This window comes from Blennius ocellaris, assembly GCF_963422515.1.
Source record: "Blennius ocellaris genome assembly, chromosome: 7".
In the NCBI taxonomy this organism is placed as follows: domain Eukaryota; kingdom Metazoa; phylum Chordata; class Actinopteri; order Blenniiformes; family Blenniidae; genus Blennius; species Blennius ocellaris.
The window spans coordinates 16846839-16870249 of record NC_137656.1 but is presented as its reverse complement, the minus strand read 5'-3'; the positions used below and the strand labels follow the sequence as shown (position 1 = coordinate 16870249).

General features: G+C 41.4%; 4 protein-coding genes across 4 annotated transcripts; 2 read left to right on the top strand and 2 right to left on the bottom strand.

The window, feature by feature from the left end:
* Positions 1–3139: 3139 nt before the first annotated feature.
* On the bottom strand, positions 3140–6771 carry dimt1l (DIM1 dimethyladenosine transferase 1-like). Its single transcript, XM_080499404.1, has 12 exons — positions 6600–6771; positions 5623–5696; positions 5453–5539; positions 4826–4887; positions 4636–4729; positions 4503–4552; positions 4299–4422; positions 4122–4214; positions 3977–4041; positions 3814–3877; positions 3522–3628; positions 3140–3442 (listed from the first exon to the last, which is right to left on the bottom strand). The coding sequence occupies exons 1-12, from the start codon at positions 6655–6657 to the stop codon at positions 3400–3402; spliced, it is 921 nt and encodes a 306-aa protein (XP_080355530.1). The 5' UTR covers positions 6658–6771; the 3' UTR covers positions 3140–3399.
* A 229-nt stretch (positions 6772–7000) lies between these two features.
* On the bottom strand, positions 7001–10166 carry cenph (centromere protein H; the record flags this gene model as incomplete). The annotated part of the gene is made up of 10 exons (XM_080500027.1): positions 10096–10166; positions 9232–9342; positions 9036–9091; positions 8911–8956; positions 8743–8811; positions 8592–8648; positions 8422–8485; positions 7661–7712; positions 7195–7355; positions 7001–7093 (listed from the first exon to the last, which is right to left on the bottom strand). The coding sequence occupies exons 2-10, from the start codon at positions 9312–9314 to the stop codon at positions 7001–7003; spliced, it is 681 nt and encodes a 226-aa protein (XP_080356153.1). The 5' UTR covers positions 9315–9342; positions 10096–10166.
* A 1459-nt stretch (positions 10167–11625) lies between these two features.
* Positions 11626–15416, top strand: LOC308132842 (betaine--homocysteine S-methyltransferase 1-like; the record flags this gene model as incomplete). Its single annotated transcript, XM_080500026.1, has 8 exons — positions 11626–11646; positions 12933–13065; positions 13152–13264; positions 13365–13556; positions 13845–13992; positions 14083–14265; positions 14911–15139; positions 15311–15416. 8 exons carry the CDS (start codon positions 11626–11628, stop codon positions 15402–15404), a joined length of 1113 nt encoding a protein of 370 aa, XP_080356152.1. The 3' UTR covers positions 15405–15416.
* Positions 15417–19491: 4075 nt separating this feature from the next.
* LOC308132841 (betaine--homocysteine S-methyltransferase 1-like) lies at positions 19492–23169 on the top strand (the record flags this gene model as incomplete). The annotated part of the gene is made up of 8 exons (XM_080500025.1): positions 19492–19512; positions 20537–20669; positions 20756–20868; positions 20969–21160; positions 21566–21713; positions 21804–21986; positions 22632–22860; positions 23032–23169. 8 exons carry the CDS (start codon positions 19492–19494, stop codon positions 23123–23125), a joined length of 1113 nt encoding a protein of 370 aa, XP_080356151.1. The 3' UTR covers positions 23126–23169.
* Positions 23170–23411: the final 242 nt, after the last annotated feature.

Genomic DNA, 23411 nt, shown 5'->3' with positions numbered 1-23411 from the left:
AGACCAGGTAGGAATTCATCTGACCTGGCCGCTTCAAGCGCCAAAAGAATGTCTCCTAGCTCTCTCAACCTTTGATTGTCTCAGTTTGCGATTTTTTCTTAAGGAGTGCGTTCTCGATAGCCTCCGGGGATCCATAACAATCTTCTAACCTTTGCCATACCATGCTCACGCCTGCTGCTGCGTCATGGATGTGGACTGCTCGTATCCTCTTTGCATGTTCGGATGATTTTGGCCCAAGCCATCTACACAGCAGATCAAGCTCCTCTCTAAATGTCAAATTTAAGTCAGCTGTAGAACTGTGGAAAGATCCTTTCCACGCCCAATAATTTTCAGCGCGGTCGTCAAACCTTAACAGCCCGGAGCTTATCATCAACGTATTAAGTACTTGGCCAGATCTGTTGTGGATGAAGAACTGGGCTCATTAGCTCTGGGAGAAGCATACATCTGTGGCTGAGGAGGTTGGTTGCTACGTCCAACTCATCTTGTATTGTGTGACTGTGATGGATGGCTGGACTTGCTTTTGGGTGGATTTGTATCATACGGATGTTCTTGTTTCAGGAGACTGGTTCTGGTTGAGGTTTGCGGATGAGGATAATATGGAGTAGCATCATCCTCCAGTTTGAATGTTTGCTGAACAGGTAAGTCATAATCACAGAGGTTGTAGTGGCTGATCTCGATTGACTCGTATATACCTTTCCCCATGCTGTTTTCAGCTGCCTCACCGCTGTCCATTTTTAGCTGGCGCGTTGGTGCTGGCGTGGGTTCGAGTCCTGGTGAGGCTCAGCTCTTGGATCCTCCATGTACTTATGTTCAGTATATTCGTATTTTAGGCTAGCACGATCTAGTTCGTCTTGTTCATTCTCGGCAGCTGCTTCCAGAACATTAGCTTCAGCAGCCGCGGCCGCGCTCTCAAGCCTCAGTGTGTGCAGACTGGCTTCTAGCGCTGCTTTCTTTCTAGTAGCCTCAGCTGCAGCCTTTTGTTGCTGCTCTTCAATGTATGCTTGTGCTTTAATCACGTCCGCATATCTTTTTGCAAAGGATGCTTGTGTACGTGCAGCCTCCGCTTTTGCACGCGCTCTGGCTGCAATGGCACTGGCTGAGGAACGCTGACTGGCACGTGAGGTGTTGCTGGCTGAAGAACGCTGGCTGGCACGTGAGGTGTTGGAACATACTGACTTCGTGTCCAGTGTGTCTTCAATATTGTCCATTGTGAAGCTTTGTTGACAGAAGAAATCTTTGTACTTCTACGAAGATCCACTTTTCTGTAGGAACCCTTTTCAGCGTACGTCTTTTCACTATTCTGCCCTTGTTTGTTGCCGTGGTAAACTTGGCAGATAGCTAACAGGGATCTCCAATAAACACCGAGTCAGCAGGTGCGTTTTGGGATGTTTACTGACGATACACTGTGAAACTGCAATACAAAGATAAAAAAATAAAATGTTACATGTTGTTTGGCTTTGTTCTTTAACACAATTATTCTACATGACACAAATACTCAAACAAATCAAATTCTTAACTAACTGACCACAAAGAATAATTAGCGATTAGCTTAATGCTAACATTACATTGAAAATGCCATTGACAAGTTAACGCATTAGCATCGCTCTCCGTTTTTAAAGTTTTCCCACACAAATATGAACCGTTTCTGAATCTTCAACAGGCAAGCTCCACACAAGAACAATCAATACTCACAGACATATATGCCTTCCAGGGTACAGCTGAGAAAACATGAACGAGTAAACAATGAAAACAACGGCTTCACTCAAAGCTCCGTGTTTGTGGAGAAAAACTACAGTAGGTCTGACGGGACACACAGCACAACGGAGTTCACAATGCCCCTGTTCTCTTAAAGGGGCGGCACACCTTTAGGATTGAATATACTAGGAATTCGGGACAAACCATGTGCAGTGTCTATTAAACGGGCAGAATGTTGTTCCACATCTGTTTTATTTGCATTTAAAAGCTGCTGTGCTATGTTGTTAAGGTGGTCGCGCATCATCAGGGTGAATGAGAAGTATTTTGACGTTGGAAACTTCACCCTGTATCTGTTAAGTGACCACACTTGGTAACGTGTATTTGTGTTTTCTTCCAAACCAACAGTGAATTTGAAGGTAAAACTAAAACATAGGAAAGAAATGTGCTAATGGCCAATACAAATGTCAAATCACATAGGCAATTTCTATTCTGACAAACGCCATAGCATTCGCTGCAGTTTTATGTGACTAATGAACAGAGATGAAGCTATTAATGGTCCACTGAGCCCCCCTTGTGGTGAAATTACATTTCTACACCTGACGGTCATTTGTGTCTGCTTCTTTAACAGGCATCAAACAAATACTATCCTTGGCAGGCGTTTTTTTTAATTATTATTGTGAAGCATACTCTTTATGCACGAGAATACAGGAAACAAACACTTGTATAAAATTCATTGCTGCAAGAAAATGTACATTTAATTTGGGAGTAAACTCAAACACGTTTCAGAGAATCGTGTGCAGGGTGCTGAAGCCAATCCCAGCTTACTATGGGCAAAGGCAGGATAAATCCTGGGCAGGCCTCCAGTAGAAGATCCAAACTCGTGGAATTATCTGGCCAGACGCTTTGACAGAATCGAGGTAATTCATTTTTGTGGTTTACAGTTGATATTTTACATCCATTGACTACTGGCCACATTTATATCATCTATATCTATGAAAAGATGAAATATGAAATGACTTTCCCACAACGTTAACGGGAATATGCAGTTTGTTTCACTGGTTAATTGATTTAACCATTTTGGTTCTCCTGCTTCCCTATGGTGTTAAATATTGGAGAATTTTTATGGGTGTTATATTGTTACTTGAGTCCAGTAGGTGGCAGACCTGACTGAGTTGTCAGTTCACAGTAAAGGATTGCTCCAGTCTGGATGCTGCCTTGGTCATATCGATCTTTGCGTGACTCAATACATCATCTTGTGGTATTACCAGACTCTTTGAGACCAGCTCGCCATCTCATTTGAAAACCCTGCTGTACAATATTGTCTCTAACACAAACATTTAATTGTACCTTTCGAAGAGTAGAAAAATGTTCAATGCCCATGAACAGAAACGAGTCACCAAAATAGAACTTGATACATGCTGAGTTTTATTTGAAACTCCTTCACCGCAATTATGAAGCACTTACCCAATATGGTTTAGATAATAATCTAACATCCTTCCAAACAATAACACACTGACAGTTTGAAGACAGGTAATCATTAAACGGTTGTCTTGTCTGTACGTCCAGTCCCAGTTCATCTGCTTCACAAGTGTAAAATAGAACTCAATATGAGTTCACGTGTCGAAACCTCCCCGTTTGTGAGGCCCAATATTCAGATCCTCCCAAGCGGAGCTCCAAACAAGTTGTTTCATCTCCATCTTGGAATTAAGAAAAGTGGATTCCAGCAGAGTTGAAGGCATGCAGCAGTCTGAGGATGAACGAGAGACCACGGTAAAAACACATGGACGCGGTCATTTCGTCGACTTCCTCGGATCAGAGAAACTTACACCATGAAGTCGTCGATATCCATGGAGCGGGCTCTCTTCTCACTGAAATCGGACTCCTGCAACACGCTCTCAATCTTCTTGGAGATGCTGAAGTCGGCCGGGACGTCCTGAGCAGTCGGGGCAAAGAGTTTGAACAAACTGAGCGCCAGCTGCTCTTTAAAGCATCTCTTATTAAAACCGATGGTTCACTGAGGAGAGAAATCTCAGATCTCAAAGCAGCTAAGCATCTCTTATTAAAACCGATGGTTCACTGAGGAGAGAAATCTCAGATCTCAAAGCAGCTCTATCTCACCACACTGTGAACAGAACAGTGAATTCTGTAGTTCTTCTCCAGCAGCTGCTCCACCGCCGTCGACCTGGAGGTGAGAGACAATTTCTTGGGTTTGCTTCGTGCTCATTTCCACCGATTGAACCAAAATCGGACGTTTCGGCGTTTGCCACAGGTCAGCACTCACTTGAAAGCTGCGCCGAGGGTTTTGTTTTTCCTCACAAACGCTATTCGCACCAAACCGTCCCACTCCTGCACAAGAGGAAGAAGAAGCCGAGCGGTGACCTGCCGTTCGTCGCCGTCGCGGCCGCACACGGAGACGCGGGGCTCACCTGGAAGTTGACGGGAGGAGGGGGGTTCTTCGGCTCGATCCTCACGACGCTCGACTCCACTTTGGGAGGGGGGCGGAAATTGTTCTTCCCCACCTGGTGAGGGGAGGACAAAGTCACCGATGTGAACGTTGCTGCACAAGCGACCGCGAGAAGACCGCGGCGTTTGGCGACGGTGACCTTCATGAGGTGGTCGACACGAGCCAGCAGCTGCGTGTTGATGGACAGTCTGCAGTACAGCTTGTCTCCCGGTTTGGCCACCAGTCGCATGGCAAACTCTCTCTGGAACATCAGCACGGCACATCTGAGATGGCAAAAAAAAAAAAAAAAGACGGTGAAACACAAAAAACAAACAAATAGATAAATAAAAATAACGTTTCTGACCTGAAGAAAGGTCGATGCAGGAGGAGCTTGAAGACAAACGGAGAGGAAATCTGCACGACAAAGAGGACGTGAGGCGGAGGCGGCGAACCGACGCCGGAGCGCGTGAAGAGTGGAGGAGACGCGCGTCTCAAACCTGGTAAGGTAAATTGGCCACGCAGACGTCAAAGAAAGGCAGGTCCGTTTTTAACACGTCTCCGATCAAAACCTGAAGTTTGGTCTGCAGAGGACTGTCGACGATGAAAAAAAATTTTGAAATGGATGTGTGATGATGGAGGCATCTTGGACTCCCATTACATAAGAGTGGAGCTGCTCTCCTCACTCACGTGCACTGGACTCTTTTCTGAAGTTCAGCCACCAGCCTGCCGTCCAACTCGCACGCCACCACCTGCAGACAAACGTTTAGACGAGGGCGGCACGCCAACATTCTGACGTCATAAATAATGTGTGGACGAAAACGAGCTGTGGCACACGTTTTCTCAATATTTTGCGTATTCTTCCTGTGACTGTATTGGGTCGTCTTCCGGTGCTCCGGATCCCCTACGAAATCTATAACACCTGAAAAATTATTGAGGTTGTATCCTGCAACCCAGACTTGGAATCAGGAAGAGGAATGGATGACAGAGCATGCCCTGACTTTTTTTTTTTTTTTTTTAAACACAAACTGAGCTTTACTTTACATTTGATCTTCTGCTCATACTGTCTTGTATGAAGAAACCCACAGAAAATGCAGCTTGAGTTTTTCCACAATCTAAAAAAAAAGGTAGTTGTGACATTTGCGAGTCTCAAAAAAAATGCTCAAAAGTGGAGCTTGAAGAAAGAGATACTGCAATGTGAAATACTTCTGATATCGGACTAATTTACTACATGTATGATTTGTAATCTGATGACTGATTGTGTGTCGACTTTCACACTTCAGCCGGAGTACTTGGATAAAGACGGTAAGCTCTCACCTTCTTGGCTTTCTCCAGCAGTTTAACCGTCATGTTACCGGTACCAGGTCCCACCTCCAGAACCACGTCCGTCGGCCTCAGAGCCGCCTGGAAGGAAAAAACACGTCACAGATCAGGGGGATTGAGCTCGGTGGGCCTCTCAAGTTTGTGCCGCTGGAACACGGGAGAACCTTGTCAATGATTCCATTCACGACCAAAGGGTTCTTCAGGATGTGTTGGCCGATGCCCGTGTTGAACATGATCCCTGCAGCAGAGAGCAAACGGGACAGCGGCATGAGTGAAACGCTCCTTACAAAGCTTCAAGGTTTCATTTGATCAACATGTCATCCATTAGTTTTGTCCTTCAGATTTGAATCTATCCAAAATCAGATGGATCTGCACATTACCCACTGTCAAGCAGGTGAAAACCTAACATGCATTTGAAACAGAAAGACTTGACTTCCTCCAAAGACAAACATTTTAACTGAGATGATGCGTTCGGCAGGTTTAAACTACGTCACGAGTCAAAAGTCAACTAAACAAGTTGACTGTCACTTGACTTCAAAACAAATTTGACAATGGGGTGAGCATACTGCAGGTTTCTTTTGGATCTGTCTTTGAGAACCTTATGATCCCATTTACCCGTTTCAAAATATTTTATAAACAAACATTCACCCCCGTGTTGTAGCTTAACTCGTACAGGCTTTTTAAACCTAAAAGATAAGACTTCTTTGAGCGTTGTAAATTACTTAACCGGATAAAAAATACAGACAAACATAGATCTGATGAGCGAAATGTTCAAACACAGTTTTTAAATGTGAGCAAAGCACAAAAGCATGAACAAAAGTGTTGTCCAGCACTAAAAAAAAAAAAAAAAAAACCATAGCTGTTTATAATAAACGTATTGTTTTAAAATTACGAGCGAAAGATGAATTTGATCCCGATGTGACATAATGACAACACTGAAATTAAAAGTGCGACAATGTGCTTTACTGAGGGCTCATTACGCGTTAAATGCCAATATTCTTTGGTCACGTTTGACGCCGATGAAATCAACGCAGAAACAGGATTAGATATCGACGTGTTGAAATCTGAACTTTGAAGGTTTTTTTCCTCCATCAGCTGATCCTGATGTTTGCTAACGTGCTAAAGCTAACGCTGCGCTCACCTTGGTTCTTCACCTCCTGGTGCTTCCTGCTCTTCTTCTCCGCTCTCACTTTCGGCATCTTCCACTTCGTTTTAATATGGCCACGAAGCCAGAAACGCAAAACTAATAAAGAGAAATCCAAAAACGAGCAGTTTTCTAGAGTTGGTTAACACTTAGCACACACGTGTATGGCTTTTCTTCTTCGTCGTGAAGACGTTTAACTTCGCCCCTCGTTACATGGCGCCCTCTAACGGAGGAGGTATTGCATTGCAAGGTAAAGGGCAGAGGCGCTCAACTAGAAGCAATTTAACGGATGAAATAAAGGAAAATACAAGTTTTTTTTTTTTTAACTTGATATAAAAGGTTGACAGTGCAATTTTTATTGTAAGAAAAAAAACACACAAATATAGATAATTTCCTCTTTAGTCAGCGATAGGAGACTCCTCCAGAGTCATGGCGATGGCTTGAACCTCAGGATCATCCAGCCAGTTGACTTTAAAAGCCAGCAGGACGCCCTGAAGAGGAAAACACTAATCAATACAAGCAGCGACTATTAACACACATCTGTAAGGGTTAAAAAAAAGAGCTGACGGCTTTGTTCTTCCTCAGTATTTACCCTGAGGACGTTCTGAGTCATGATGGTCATCTTTTTATACTTCTCCATGTTGGCTTGGCCTTTCTCCAGCATAACTTTGTACTTCTCCAAGTCCGGGTGCTCATTTTTGGACGACAGTTCTTCAATCTGTCGCATCTGCTCGTGTGTGAGTCGTTTCATCTCTACACACACACACACACACACACACACACACACACACACACACACACACACACACACACACACACACACACACACACACACACACACACACACACACACACACACACACACACACACACACACACACACACACACACACACACACACACACACACACACACACAAAAGCATGAGCAGCCAAGCTTTAATGCGGTGACACCACAGTCAGCTGATGTGAGTTCAGAACAGAGCAGTGTGGGAAGCCAGCTAGTCACTTTTCAAGACAAGTACACACAGATCAGAGAAAAACATTGTGAACGTTTACCAAGTCTGTTCTTCTGAATGTCTAGGATTTCACCCTGAAGAATTTTGGACTCCTGTCGGAAAAAATCACAAGATTAACTATTATTGTTTTGCTAGATTTGAAAGATCTTGAACAAAATAAAAACGATCCAAATGCTGGGAGCATCCAATAAAAAAAACGATGGCATTTTATTTTTGCTGAATGTTTTGTACTTCAATGATTACCAAGCTTGAAGATGGCTTATTCAGCACCGACACCATAAAACTTTATATTAAAATTCTATTTCAATTTTCCTCTTGTCCTGTTAGGCAGCTAAAGGATATGATGTTATAACAGAGGAAGAAATTGGGATTCTCCTCTTTGTTTCTGTGATTGGAAACGCTCAGAAAGAGAAAGAGGGTGAATCTAAACACAGATCCAAACATCTCCAACACACGCAGACAAGCCGAAGCCAAATATACCAAATATAAACAAATACACAAAACAACTAAGACCGATGCATAGGTTAATGAATTCAACATTTTTGGTGAATAGTCGAAGAAAGTGCTTCGAGGGCTGTTGAATGACAGGATACAAGGTAAATCCATTTACCACCAGTATTTTCATACATATCTTTATTAAATGACATATAATGGATAACATAAGATTGTACATAGAGAACCAGAAACATGAAGTCCTCACAAGGTGGTACTTTGTCTAAAAGTCAAAACCTGTTTTTGTACACAGTAAAACAGTTTAAACACAGTCAAATGTGAAGCTTAAAGGAGGCAGAAGATGCTTACCTGCTGAAGTTGTTTGATGCGAGAACAAAGATCCATGCCGCGGTCACTCACAACTTTCAACTGACTGGGGAAAAAAAACCAAATGGAACAAATGACGTCATTGAAAATAAAGGTATGCCAGTGATTTCAACTTTGTGAATTTAAATTAAAAAAACAAAAAAACAACTCACTCCGAGTCCGAGTCGGCCTGGTTCAGCTTTTCTCCAATAGCGTGCCACATCTGCATTCTGGAATGATTCATCAAAACTCATTGTCTGCGTCTTATACATTGTTTTCTCATTTACTGAGAGATCAAACACAAGAGAACGGGCCTCAGATTACCTCTGAACTGCCAATGTGCTGTTAAAATGAACCGTCTTGACATTTTCAAGCTCACTCATAAAATCTGGTCTGCAACATTAAAAACAGAAAGAAAAAAAAAAGCGTTAGTGAAGTGGATTTAGAAGAAATAAATGTGGGATCACGTTCTCTGACTTAATCGACACTCACAAGTCTTTCTCCGCTTCAGATGTGTTACAGGACCTTTTATTTTTACCTGTGGAAAGATATTAGACGTGACATCCTCCACGTGACAATGAAAGAGTTTCATACAGATATTGAACTTTATTACGTACCTACATTCAGCTGCACCGCCATCTCAAAACACTGGTTGGACATCTGCTGCTTTATCCTGAAAAGAAAGTAAACGTGTCTTTGACACAGCGGTGGAGGGCAGGACACATACGGGCTGAAGGGTTTATCTTTAGACCAATGCTTTGGATTCATGTGTGAAGACATAAAGAAGAAAGATATGGAGGATGGCGGGAGCACCTCAGCATGTCTGTAGGTGTGGTTTCCCTCTTGGTGGAGGGGCCGGTGGGAGCAGGAGCCTCCTTCAATGTCTCAGCCTCCATTATGTGATTCAGGACAGCGGGACGGCACCTGGGGAAATAAATCAATTCACAGCAAACATCAACTGTCGCTGGGATCAGTGGGATTTAATGCGAGGCTGAAAATATTGACAGTCTAAATACTGATTAATAAATTAATCCGGATTAGTTTGATTGATTCGTTGTTTGGTTTATTGTTGTGGTTTGTGTGACCAATGCTGACATGACGTATAACAGTTTTAATTTTGTTTCGATCAACAGTCCATAATTCAAAAACTATGAAAAGTATTATTGGAGTAGTTTGAAATGCTATTCTATTAGTTTGTTGTGACGTGCAGATGTTGAATTATGTCCTGATGCTGCACGATTATCATCTGACACGAACAATGTGCAGGTTATAATACTTGACACGACCGATTCATGCACAACAACAACAACAAAAAAACACATTATCATTACGATACTATAAATAATTGGTCTGTTTATCAGCCACTACTTAGTATTTATCGGTTCGTGTATTTTACATTGCTAATGTAGAATGTATCCATTTGGTAAAAGAAACACGGGGTCACGTTAACGTGATTGATGTCTGGCATAAATAATATACAATATTCAAAAACAAAGCCGCATGTGCAGTGAAGTTCCTTTGGAAAATCTTTGTTTGGGGATATCTTTGTTATCATGAATAGCGAAACGGCTGCTTGATATTATTGTAAACATTGTAGACGCTAAAAAGCAAAGTTAAAATCCACAAACCAACAATCTCCGGTGGTCACTACTGAGGCGCTATGAGAACATTACTTACCTGGATTAAAGAAGGACAATTAAAATTAAGATAAAAGCAATTTTAAAAAAAAGGTTTTTGTAGGTTCCCTTCGATTTTCCGGATGTTGACAAAATAAACTTCCCGCCAGGAAGTGACGTCACGCACCGCACTGAAGGTTTCTGGTCCTGAAAACGTTGCAGCGACCTCTACAGGCCGGGCACAGCGCAGACAATGCAGATGTTTATGTAATTTTCGGACGAAAATAAAGAAACTTTTGGGAATCCACACGCTGGTGAAAATAGAATTTCTCATTTCTTTCTGCAGACAAGGCAAATTAATTTTCACAGCGCCAGACACAGGCAATTCACAATGCTTTCAATGGAAATGTAGGAAAAATATATCAAAACAAGCCCAATAAAAATCCTAATCATGGGGCTTGATTTTAAAGACGACAATGTGTCAGCTGTCCTGAGCTGTTCAGGGAGTTAGTGCCACAGGTGAGGAGTGTATTATAGAAGCTGTTTCATCTTGTTTACTTCTGATTTTTGGAAGACGTGGTAAACCTCTTCTTGAGAACCTCAGAGGTCTGGATGTTTCATGTTCTACGAGTAAATCTGAGATCATATATTTAGGGTTGAACCCATTCAGAGCTTTACACACAAGAAGTAACATTCTGAAGTCAATCTGTTCTCATTACTGTGACGTGTTACTGAGATCAATTAAAATAATATAAAAGACAGATCCCATTTTTTTGACAAAATGGCAAAATGTTAAGAGAAAATAGAAAAGCCCTCAAACCTGGAATCAACTATTTTTCTTTTTCATTTTTCCTGTGAGGCGAGACAGTGACATATCACATTTCGCTGTTAGTTTTTGAAGATACAATCAGAGTAATAACCTGTCAAACATTAACTTATCATTGACTTTCTGCTGCAATAAAATACAGCTGCGGTTCAGTTGGTTGGAATAGTTTATCTTTCAGTTGGAGTATTGCAGGTTCCATCTCTCATTGTGCATATGTCAAAGTGTCCTTGAGCAAGACAGTGACCACCGACCTGCTGCCAATGATACATTGATCACTGAGCATTTCAACATTGGCATGTGAAAAGTGAGTGTGATTCATATTGTAAAAGCTCTTTGGGGAATTGTCAAATCAGTTGGGAGAAATAAAAGAAAACAGTGGATAAGGGAAATTGATTTGTTTACTATTTTCCATGTATAGGTAAAATATTAAGTGTTTCAATTTACTATACAGTAAAGCTGTAATGTTAATTTTACATTACACACACTGTCCTTGAACATTTATTCGCCATTCATAGAAAACTTTTGCTGAGTTTGTATATCCTCTGTCCTTTGTGTATCTGTTCGTTATAACATGTAGTGTAGCACGTTGCTTCCACACTAAGAGAAGAAGTTTCTCTGGGGGAAAAGTGTTGTGTTCACACTCAGTGTGACGGCTCCCTGTAGTTCACACGCTCCTCCCAGTCTCATGACATGATCTTTTTCTCTCTCTCTCTTTCTCTACTTATCTGGCAACTGGTGTGAACTCTACACAGACTTCAGGCTGTGATGGAGAATCAGAAGAGACGGGTAAGTCTTCAAAACACTTTTCCAGATTATACATTAATACAAAAGAAATGCTAAGACTTCCCTTTACGATCTTCATCATTGGCCTTACTGTTATTTACTTATTCTAACAGGTTTGACAAAGAATAGCTTCGGGTTTGACGAGTTCTGCGGTTGAGCAAACAACATGTTATTTAAATGAAGCTTTCTTGGATTTTACTTTAGTTTCAAGTGTTTCATAATAAATGTTTTTTTCATCTCTCTCGTTATGTCTGTCCAGCATATCATCTATTTAAGCAATAGCCCACTGTTATGAGTTAGATATTATTGACACCCTAATGATAACTAGATTCATTAAATCTAAAGGATAACAACAACAAAGCATGAGGACCGTAAAATCTTGATATGATTGAAAACACAATCTGATGCAGACTCAGGCCTGCCAAGGTCCCTCTTGTAAAATACTCCTCTAAATGCTCCTTCGCTGAAAAGTAAATGTGTCTTATTACAAGGGTTGCAAAATATATTTAAGTTTGCATACCTTGACAAAACACATGAAAACACACAAGGGTTAATTTCAAGTAAAACAAAAAAAAATTGTTGCTGCATTGCCAACTGCAGACCTTTGATTCAGTTTACGTGTATGAAATATCTGCATTCAAAGCAGATTTATGAGACAAACAACACATTTGTGTAATGTACAAATGTAGACATAAAGCAGAACTACTGTCTTGAAAAATCTTCACCACAGAGGAGTACATATAAATGTTGATACATTTTGTAGACTTATTGTATAATATCTTATAATTTTAAATGCAATAGAGGAGATTGCACAGTGAAAAATGTATTTATGTTGACATACTTTGACAAAATACACATGAAAGTACAAAAACTCAACAATGCTACTTAATTAAGGTCTCATAAGTATTTGTAATTCCTTACTTCCACTACTGTCAGGGATGCTTATTTAATTAAAATAAAACCTGTGAAAATAACCTTTGGCGGTTGCTTGGACAGAAAAAAGAGAAAGTTTACAGCAGGTGAAATAACAAGCAGCACTTTGTTGGCTTCCCTCCAACTACCCTCTGTGTCTGTTGAATATTAACCACAGTGTCCTTACATAAACTCCTTCATAGACTGCACAACACAGGGCAGTCTATGAAGGAAGTATTGTCACATTAAGAGTCCCAAGAATACTTTATTCTTAGTATCTGAATGATATGACGACGTGTCAACAAAGTGCAATGAAAAGATCAGGCTCCTCAGTCAAGTGTACATGAAGTGAGTATTTCTTGTGTGTCTGTATTGAGGGTATCTTGGAGCGGCTGGATGCCGGGGAGGTGGTTGTAGGAGACGGAGGTTATGTGATGCAGCTGGAGCGACGAGGCTATGTGAAGGCAGGCCACTGGACACCCGAGGCCGCAGTGGAGCATCCAGAAGCCGGTACACGTTAAACACACTGCTTTGTGCTGAAATGACAGCAGGAATTGTTCAAGAAGTGAATTTTCTCTTTTCCCCATGTGTGGCAGTGCGGCAGCTGCACAGGGAGTTCCTGAGAGCAGGAGCCAGCGTCATTCAAACATTCACTTTCTACTGCAGCGAGGATAAACTGGACCTGAGTGGGAACGTCACCGACATCACTGTCAGTTTCCAGAGAAAAAGAACAAAGGAGGAAATAAGTGATAATACAGTTGAAATGTCTTTAACGTGGAATGACTGGAGTCTCTTCCTCTCTCCCTCAGGGTGCCCAGATCAACAATGCTGCCTGTGACTTGGCCAGAGAGGTCGCCAACGAGGGCGACGCCCTGGTGGCTGGAGGTGTGTCCCAGACGCCCCTCTATGCCAACAAGGGCAGTGAGAGTGAGGTCAAAGCCATCTTCAAGAAACAACTGGACGACTTCCAAAAGAAGGACATTGATTTCTATTTAGTGGAAGTAAGAACATCGCAGAAACATTGATACTCTGTACCGACTACAATTTAATGGTACATCAGATGTTAGTGTGTGTGTGTGTGTGTGTGCGCACGTGCCTTCAAGGTGCCTTTATAAAAAGCATTGCGTATCGATGAGGTTAAACTTCAACCTGTCGTTTCACTTTTTGTTTTGTGATACAGTCAGTATTTATTTCACACTGTTTTCAAAATGTCAACGTTAGTAAAATACGTGTCAACTTTCAACAACATTTGCTGTGTTTTTGACCATTGATTGCACTTTTTCCTGTAGTACTTTGAACGTGTTGGAGAGGCAGTGTGGGCTGTGGAAGTGATGAAAACCGGTGGGAAACCTGTCGGTGCAACACTTTGCATCTCACCTGACGGAGACAGGGATGGAGTCCCACCTGGAGAGTGTGCTGTGAGACTGGTCCAAGCTGGTATACAAGGCCGACTGTGGTTTTTACAAGTATTTCTCGTGTTCTAACTACACGTTATTGATGTTTTATGTCATTGTGTTTGATTTGCAGGAGCGGACATGGTGGGAATAAACTGTCACCTGGATCCACTCACATGTGTTCGCACAGTGAAACTAATGAAAGAGGGTCTAGAGAAAGCCGGTCTGAAAGCACATCTCATGGTCCAGCCGCTGGGCTTCCACACACCAGAGTGTAACACAGGAGGATACGTCAGTCTGCCAGAGTATCCCTTCGGTTTCTATCAAAATATTACTTTTATGCTAAGCTACAGTGATGTAATATAGGAGCATTAATAGGAATAAATATTACGGTTATTACTCACGACCCTCATACAAATAATATTTTATATCTTAAGTGATTTGACTTGGTATAAGGAGTGTGTGACTATATGTTTCCATATATATCATGGCAATGATGATACTGCAGTATGTCAATATTTTTAAATGTTAATGTTTCCGAGGTGAATTGAAACACAATTTGATTTGATTTGCATTTAAGTCACAAAGACTGATGAACATAATGTGACTGAAACAACACTAATGTGTTTATTGAGTTCATACCTTTATCAAACACAGACATTTAACATTCTCAGATCTGCGCTTTGAAAAGTCTCTGAATGTTCAATAGGTTTGGCCTGTGAGGGCATAAATTAATTAAATTGACCGATTTACAGAGAAACCTGAAATATTTTAAGGGTTACATGCTTGTTCCCGCCATTGTAAAACCGGTTAAAGTATATGGAGGTGGGTGTTTTTTTTTTCCACAAATGGTTTTTATTGAGTTTGGAGGTGTGGTGTTTTAATCGTTTCACATGTGTAGTTTGAATGACGCTTTAAAACCACTGATTATCCCGAGTGAACATTTACACTCTCCTTTCAGCTCTAGAGACCAGAATCATCACCCGCTGGGATGTCCATAAATATGCCCGAGAGGCTTACCGTGCAGGAATTCGCTACATTGGCGGCTGCTGTGGCTTTGAGCCGTACCATATCAGAGCTATAGCAGAAGAGCTGGCTGCAGAGAGAGGATTCCTCCCACCGGCTTCGGTGAAGCACTCACTCTGGGGAGCGACTCTGGAAACACACACTAAACCCTGGGTCAAAGCCAGGTAAGACACTGACACTACAAATGTGCTCTTCAGACGTTATCATTATACATTGTGCTCACTGTGGTATAGAGGCAGTTTACATAACAGAGGGCATAATCCAAGTGAACGTTTGGGAATGTGTTTGAACAGATGTTGATTTATAACCGACTAATGAGCTGAAATTGGTCTCAGGGCTGGTAGAAAGTACTGGGAAAACCTCCTGCCTGCTTCTGGACGCCCCAAATGTCCTTCCATGGCGACACCCGTGGACAAATATGAGAAATGAGTTGGAATTCAGGACACCAACATTATCAAGTATCATCCCAAGGCGACCTGCCTGCGACGACGTCCACTCTCAGGCGACTTCCGCTGTCGGGAAAAGAAATGTTTGGGGAATTTCTGAATAAAATGTGACAAGAAATACTTGAAAGTGTTGGAAATGCTGACATGTTCGTGGACAATTCAGAATGTGTAGATTTGTCAACCACGTCACGTTGCTTTTGTCTTTTTAGCTATGTAGCATATGTACCCTAACGTGAGTATTTATGGGTATTTCATAGTATCTTCCGTGCAGTAGTGACTGCGACCCATACAGCCTTATAGAATACAGATATTGAATAATAGAAAATCAAGCTTGTGACTTGAACTGTTTATTATTATTATAATGTGAAGAATGAAAAGTCTATACTCCAGCATTTTAGAGTTTAATTCATTATAAAGTTTTTTTATTTTTTTTTTTATTTGAACATGCACAAAATCAAATAAAAAGTTCATACCAATCAATTAAAACATGTCTCACCATACAAACAGTGAATAAATAACTTTTAATAATCTGGCTGAATGTCTGAAAAGGTGTGGGAAGAAGTATAACTTATTAAATCCCACCTCTTCTCCATATGTAATAGTGTTTTTTTTAATTTATTTTTTTATTTTAATGGATAAAGGTGGGTGATATCTCACAAAAGTGAGTACACTTCCCACACAGACTTCCTCTTTCACTGTTGTCTCCCCATCTGATGGAGTAACGTCCAGTCTGAAAGAGACAAGGGCCAGTTCTTTAAACTGACATTGTGTTTGTCAGTTTCAACAATAATTAATTTTCAACAACTTAGACTGTTGACCGGAGGACAACATGAGGCGTGACTTTAAATCATGAGGGGGATGCACAAAATGAGTCAAATTAGAATAAAAAGAGACAAATTTAAAGAATTTGTGTTGGTGCAAATACGGAAATGCAGGTTTGCAGACAGACAGGAAAAACGCAAACATCATTATATCAGATATTGCATTACATTTAAAAGTGGACCTTGGCTGTGTCATCCAGCTTCCGCTTCCTCAACCTGAAAAACCGGAGGCACCTCACCGCGCAGAAGATGTGTCGATCAATTCAAAAACGAAATAAAATGCCCTAAATTGGACAAAACAGGAAAATGTCCAACTGTCATAATTTAATCTGGAAAAAAATATTGGTGAAGTGTTTGCACTTGAGGATTTAAATGGATGTATGGGATAATGTATTCAAAGAACTGAAACAACGTCTATGCATTCAACAGTTTAAGTCTGTGGTTATTACTGGCTATGGTAAAGTTAAACATGAAAGGAAAGCAACAAATACAAAAAATGCATTCTATATGTGTACGTGTGTTTATCTCCAGTCCTACATAGAGAGAAACACTATGAAACATATTCTATTTCAAACAATCCTTTGAATATGATTGTTTTGTGAGTGGAGACTGGGGAATGTGGAGAACACTGGGGAGTTTGCAGAAAGAGAAAAGCTCCCAAAGCTGGAAGCAAACTATCTTTAATTTTTTTCCTGAGGTGAGACAGTGACTCATCATATTGAGGTGTTAGTGTTTGAAGATACACTCAGAGTAATAACCTGTTAAACATTTACTTATTGAATTTCTGCTGCGATAAAGGGCTCAGTTGGTAAAGTGGGTTGTATTTCAATCTTTCAGTTGTAATGTTGCAGGTTCCATCTCTCATTGTGCATACGTCAAAGTGTCCATGAGCAAGGCAGTGAACACCGACCTGCTGCCAGTAATGCAATTCCGTGTGAAGGTTGAGTGTGACTCATATTGTTAGAGGACTCTGGGAACTGTCCAAACGGTGGGGGGAAAGAACATAGAAAACACAGGTGTTGGGATCTCACAAGACCCCAGAAAGTTTGTTCATTTCGCGGGAAAGACAATTCTCATTTGTCATGATACACAGTCATGACATGAATTTGGATCCAGGAATGTGATTGACCACCACACCCAGTGAGGGGGGGACCTTTTGCCACAGCAGAACCATGCAAATCCTCCCCTACTTTCTGCTCAAAAGACACTTCCCCTCGGCACTCAGCTAGTCACTGATTGGTTGAAGCTCTCGGGATTTGACAACTTCAAATCCACAAACCTGAAAAAGCAGTCTTGCAGCAATTCTTTCTCCGAGGCTTCTCCTGTCAATACCCAAGAAGGGAGCTGCATTCCAGTAGCTCAGCCCACCCAGCGTTAGCGTACAACTAGCACCAGAGGCCTGCAACCAGGGGCCTTCACTCCTCAACTCCTCTGCTGACCCGACCACGAGGGCCAGACCTTCGCTTGAGCCAGGGACCAGCACCCAGAGTCTGATCTCCCATCAACGAAGAAAAACCAACCAGTCTCTCCAGGACGGGACCAGAGAAACGACACCTCAAAGAACTTCTTTGTGTTTTCCTCAACAAGCAGGAAAACCATCACAGACCTGAGCGACCATCTCCTCAGTCTGGACAAAAGGAATAACTAAGAACTGCAAAGAAAGACTCCTGAATCGTCAACTTCATCTTCTCCTCAGCCTGCAGAACCAGCAAACCACAGTTAGCAGGAGGTGCTAACTACAGGAGAAGAGACCAGCTTCCCTCCAGCCAGGACAACAACCAAACTCCTTCAAGCAAGTGATAACAACTGGGCATTACTCGAGATTAGTTAAATGTGATGCTATGCATAGACCTGTTTAACTTTTACGAAGATGTGTTGATTTTGTTACAGTGATTGCGTTCTTTTGATAATGATATTAGGAGCCGTGATCAACTTGTAAACCCCCGTTAGCTCTGCCACAGACACAGGGTCTGCATGCTAATCTTTGCATTACTAACTTGTTAACTCACAATCCTACACATATCACATCAAAGACAACATCACACCGTAACCGAACACCATCTGACGACTCCTGACGTTTTACAGAGCAAGTCACATTCACATAAACTCATTCTAGAAATGGTCTTTTAGCAGAGACACACAGGAAGCAGACGCTAAAGACGAGCTTCCACGTTCCATTGTTCTCCCAGCACATGGTCGAGACCCAGGACAGACTTCCTGCTCTCTGATAACCTCCATTTGGAATGTAGTTTCTTGTGATCCTCCATCTTGTTTTGTAGTTCCATCACACGTCTCACACACACACTCCCTCCACCCCTCTCTCTCTCTTTCTCTCTCTCCACACACACACACAACACACACACACACACACACACACACACACACACACACACACACACACACACACACACACACACACACACACACACCTACACTCACCAAGCTGTATATAGGTAGTTAGAATTTGTGTTTTATTTGTTTTCATTGTAAATAAGTATAATTTTTGGAATCATATTTTCTGTGTTATTAATGTGCACAAAGGTGAATGAAATGTCGACCTCTTCTGGGTCAAGAACTCCGAAATCCTTCAATATTTACTGTTAATTCTGGTAATTGTAGTTAATTTAACTATTAATTCAAATTCCTGATTAACTGTTTAGTATATCTTATGAGACTGATATAACTGAATTGGCTACTATTTCCTGTTAAGACAGGTGGTGCTCCGAGGTGTCTGATACAGATCAGATAAAATTTCAATAACATTATTAATAACTATCTTTTATAATTATTAATCATTATCGATAGCCAACCACAACATAAATAGTGATCCTTATGAGGCAAGAAATCCCTACACAGGAGAAGTGACATTTATTTATGGAGTCATTCCCACGTATAGGTAAAATATACAGTTTGTTTGAACAATGTACAGTCAAGTTGCACTATCTAATTTACATTACACATTTTAACATTTGTTTGCCATTCATAGAAAACTTTTGCTGAGTGTCCATATCCTCTGTCCTTTGTGAATCTGTTCATTAAAACATGTAATGTAGCACGTTGCTTGCACACTAAGAGAAGAAGCTTCTCTGGTGGAACGTGTTGTGTTCACACTCAGTGTGACGGCCCCCTGTTGTTCACACGCTCCTCCCAGTCTCCCGACATTATCCTCTTACTTTAATTTTTTTCCCCCCTCCACATATCTGCAGGCGGCTGGTGTGAACTCTACGGACTCACGGACTTCAGGCTATGATGGAGAATCAGAAGAGACGGGTAAGTCTTCAAAACAGATGCTTTCCAGATTATACATTAATACAAAAGAAATGCTAAGACTTCCCTTCATGATCTTCATCATTGGCCTTACTGTTATTTACTTATTCTAACAGGTTTAACAAAGAATAGCTCCAGGTTTGACTAGTTCTGAGGTTGAGAAAACAACATGTTATTTAAATACCGTTAGAGTTATTTGATTAAGCTGACAAGCATGTTTGAGTTTAGTTTGATGTCACCTTAAGTGTTTCATAATAAATATTTATTTAATATCTTTACTTATGTCTGTCCAGCATGTCATCTACAGTATTTGAAGCAATAGCCCACTGTTATGAGTGAGATATTAATGATACCCTAATGATAACTAGATTCATTACATCTAAAGGATAACAACAACAAAGCATGTGGACCATAAAATCTTGATAAGATAGAAAACACAATCTGAAGCAGACTCAGGCCTGCCAAGGTCCCTCTTGTAAAATACTCCCCTAAATGCTCCTTCACTGTAAAGTAAATGTGTCTTATTACAAGGGTTGCAAAATGTATTTAAGTTTGCACAAAACACATGAAAGTGCAAAAACTCAACAATGCTACTTAGTTAGGGTATCATGAGTATTTCTAATGTCTTGCTTCCAATCCTGTCTATAACTAACTTGTACATATCGGAATGCTTATTTAATAAATAAAAAAAAATGTGCATGGTAATGTGCATTGATTATGGAAAGAATGGCACCCCACATAAAACCTGTGAAAATAACCTTTGCTTGGACAGAAAAAAGAGAAAGTTTACAGCAGGTGAAATAACAAGCAGCACTTTGTTGGCTTCCCTCCAACTGCCCTCTGTGTCTGTTGAATATTAACCACAGTGTCCTTACAAAAACTCCTTCATAGACTGCACAACATAGGGCAGTCTATGAAGGAAGTATTGTCACATTAAGATTCGAAGTGTCAACAAAGTGCAATGAAAAGATCAGGCTCCTCAGTCAAGTGTACATGAAGTGAGTATTTCTTGTGTGTCTGTATTGAGGGTATCTTGGAGCGGCTGGATGCCGGGGAGGTGGTTGTAGGAGACGGAGGTTATGTGATGCAGCTGGAGCGACGAGGCTATGTGAAGGCAGGCCACTGGACACCCGAGGCCGCAGTGGAGCATCCAGAAGCCGGTACACGTTAAACACACTGCTTTGTGCTGAAATGACAGCAGGAATTGTTCAAGAAGTGAATTTTCTCTTTTCCCCATGTGTGGCAGTGCGGCAGCTGCACAGGGAGTTCCTGAGAGCAGGAGCCAGCGTCATTCAAACATTCACTTTCTACTGCAGCGAGGATAAACTGGACCTGAGTGGGAACGTCACCGACATCACTGTCAGTTTCCAGAGAAAAAGAACAAAGGAGGAAATAAGTGATAATACAGTTGAAATGTCTTTAACGTGGAATGACTGGAGTCTCTTCCTCTCTCCCTCAGGGTGCCCAGATCAACAATGCTGCCTGTGACTTGGCCAGAGAGGTCGCCAACGAGGGCGACGCCCTGGTGGCTGGAGGTGTGTCCCAGACGCCCCTCTATGCCAACAAGGGCAGTGAGAGTGAGGTCAAAGCCATCTTCAAGAAACAACTGGACGACTTCCAAAAGAAGGACATTGATTTCTATTTAGTGGAAGTAAGAACATCGCAGAAACATTGATACTCTGTACCGACTACAATTTAATGGTACATCAGATGTTAGTGTGTGCGTGTGTGTGCAGAGGTAGAAAATGTTAAAGTATTGAAGTATTTCTATTAAGTTACTGCACTCAATTAAATTGTTCAGATATTTGTTTATAGTTTTTTTCTGGTCAGTTTTTACTGTTTCTCCCCAAATCAGAAGAAAGCATGGGTGTGTGTGTTTGTGTGCATGTGTGGGTGTGGTTTAGTGTATCAAAGAGGTTAAACTACGACCTGTGTGTTTTCACTTTTCGTTGGGTGTCACTGTCAGTATTTTTGTCATACTGTTTTAAGTCTGTCAATGTTAGTATGTGAGAACGTTTGTTGTGTTTTTAATGATTGAATGCACTTTTTCCTGCAGTTCTGTGATTATGTTGGAGAGGCAGTCTGGGCTGTGGAAGTGATGAAAACCGGTGGGAAACCTGTCGGTGCAACACTTTGCATCTCACCTGACGGAGACAGGGATGGAGTCCCACCTGGAGAGTGTGCTGTGAGACTGGTCCAAGCTGGTATACAACGCCGACTGTGGTTTTTACAAGTATTTCTCGTGTTCTAACTACACGTTATTGATGTTTTATGTCATTGTGTTTGATTTGCAGGAGCGGACATGGTGGGAATAAACTGTCACCTGGATCCACTCACATGTGTTCGCACAGTGAAACTAATGAAAGAGGGTCTAGAGAAAGCCGGTCTGAAAGCACATCTCATGGTCCAGCCGCTGGGCTTCCACACACCAGAGTGTAACACAGGAGGATACGTCAGTCTGCCAGAGTATCCCTTCGGTTTCTATCAAAATATTACTTTTATGCTAAGCTACAGTGATGTAATATAGGAGCATTAATAGGAATAAATATTACGGTTATTACTCACGACCCTCATACAAATAATATTTTATATCTTAAGTGATTTGACTTGGTATAAGGAGTGTGTGACTATATGTTTCCATATATATCATGGCAATGATGATACTGCAGTATGTCAATATTTTTAAATGTTAATGTTTCCGAGGTGAATTGAAACACAATTTGATTTGATTTGCATTTAAGTCACAAAGACTGATGAACATAATGTGACTGAAACAACACTAATGTGTTTATTGAGTTCATACCTTTATCAAACACAGACATTTAACATTCTCAGATCTGCGCTTTGAAAAGTCTCTGAATGTTCAATAGGTTTGGCCTGTGAGGGCATAAATTAATTAAATTGACCGATTTACAGAGAAACCTGAAATATTTTAAGGGTTACATGCTTGTTCCCGCCATTGTAAAACCGGTTAAAGTATATGGAGGTGGGTGTTTTTTTTTTCCACAAATGGTTTTTATTGAGTTTGGAGGTGTGGTGTTTTAATCGTTTCACATGTGTAGTTTGAATGACGCTTTAAAACCACTGATTATCCCGAGTGAACATTTACACTCTCCTTTCAGCTCTAGAGACCAGAATCATCACCCGCTGGGATGTCCATAAATATGCCCGAGAGGCTTACCGTGCAGGAATTCGCTACATTGGCGGCTGCTGTGGCTTTGAGCCGCACCATATCAGAGCTATAGCAGAAGAGCTGGCTGCAGAGAGAGGATTCCTCCCACCGGCTTCGGTGAAGCACTCACTCTGGGGAGCGACTCTGGAAACACACACTAAACCCTGGGTCAAAGCCAGGTAAGACACTGACACTACAAATGTGCTCTTCAGACGTTATCATTATACATTGTGCTCACTGTGGTATAGAGGCAGTTTACATAACAGAGGGCATAATCCAAGTGAACGTTTGGGAATGTGTTTGAACAGATGTTGATTTATAACCGACTAATGAGCTGAAATTGGTCTCAGGGCTGGTAGAAAGTACTGGGAAAACCTCCTGCCTGCTTCTGGACGCCCCAAATGTCCTTCCATGGCGACACCCGTGGACAAATATGAGAAATGAGTTGGAATTCAGGACACCAACATTATCAAGTATCATCCCAAGGCGACCTGCCTGCGACGACGTCCACTCTCAGGCGACTTCCGCTGTCGGGAAAAGAAATGTTTGGGGAATTTCTGAATAAAATGTGACAAGAAATACTTGAAAGTGTTGGAAATGCTGACATGTTCGTGGACAATTCAGAATGTGTAGATTTGTCAACCACGTCACGTTGCTTTTGTCTTTTTAGCTATGTAGCATATGTACCCTAACGTGAGTATTTATGGGTATTTCATAGTATCTTCCGTGC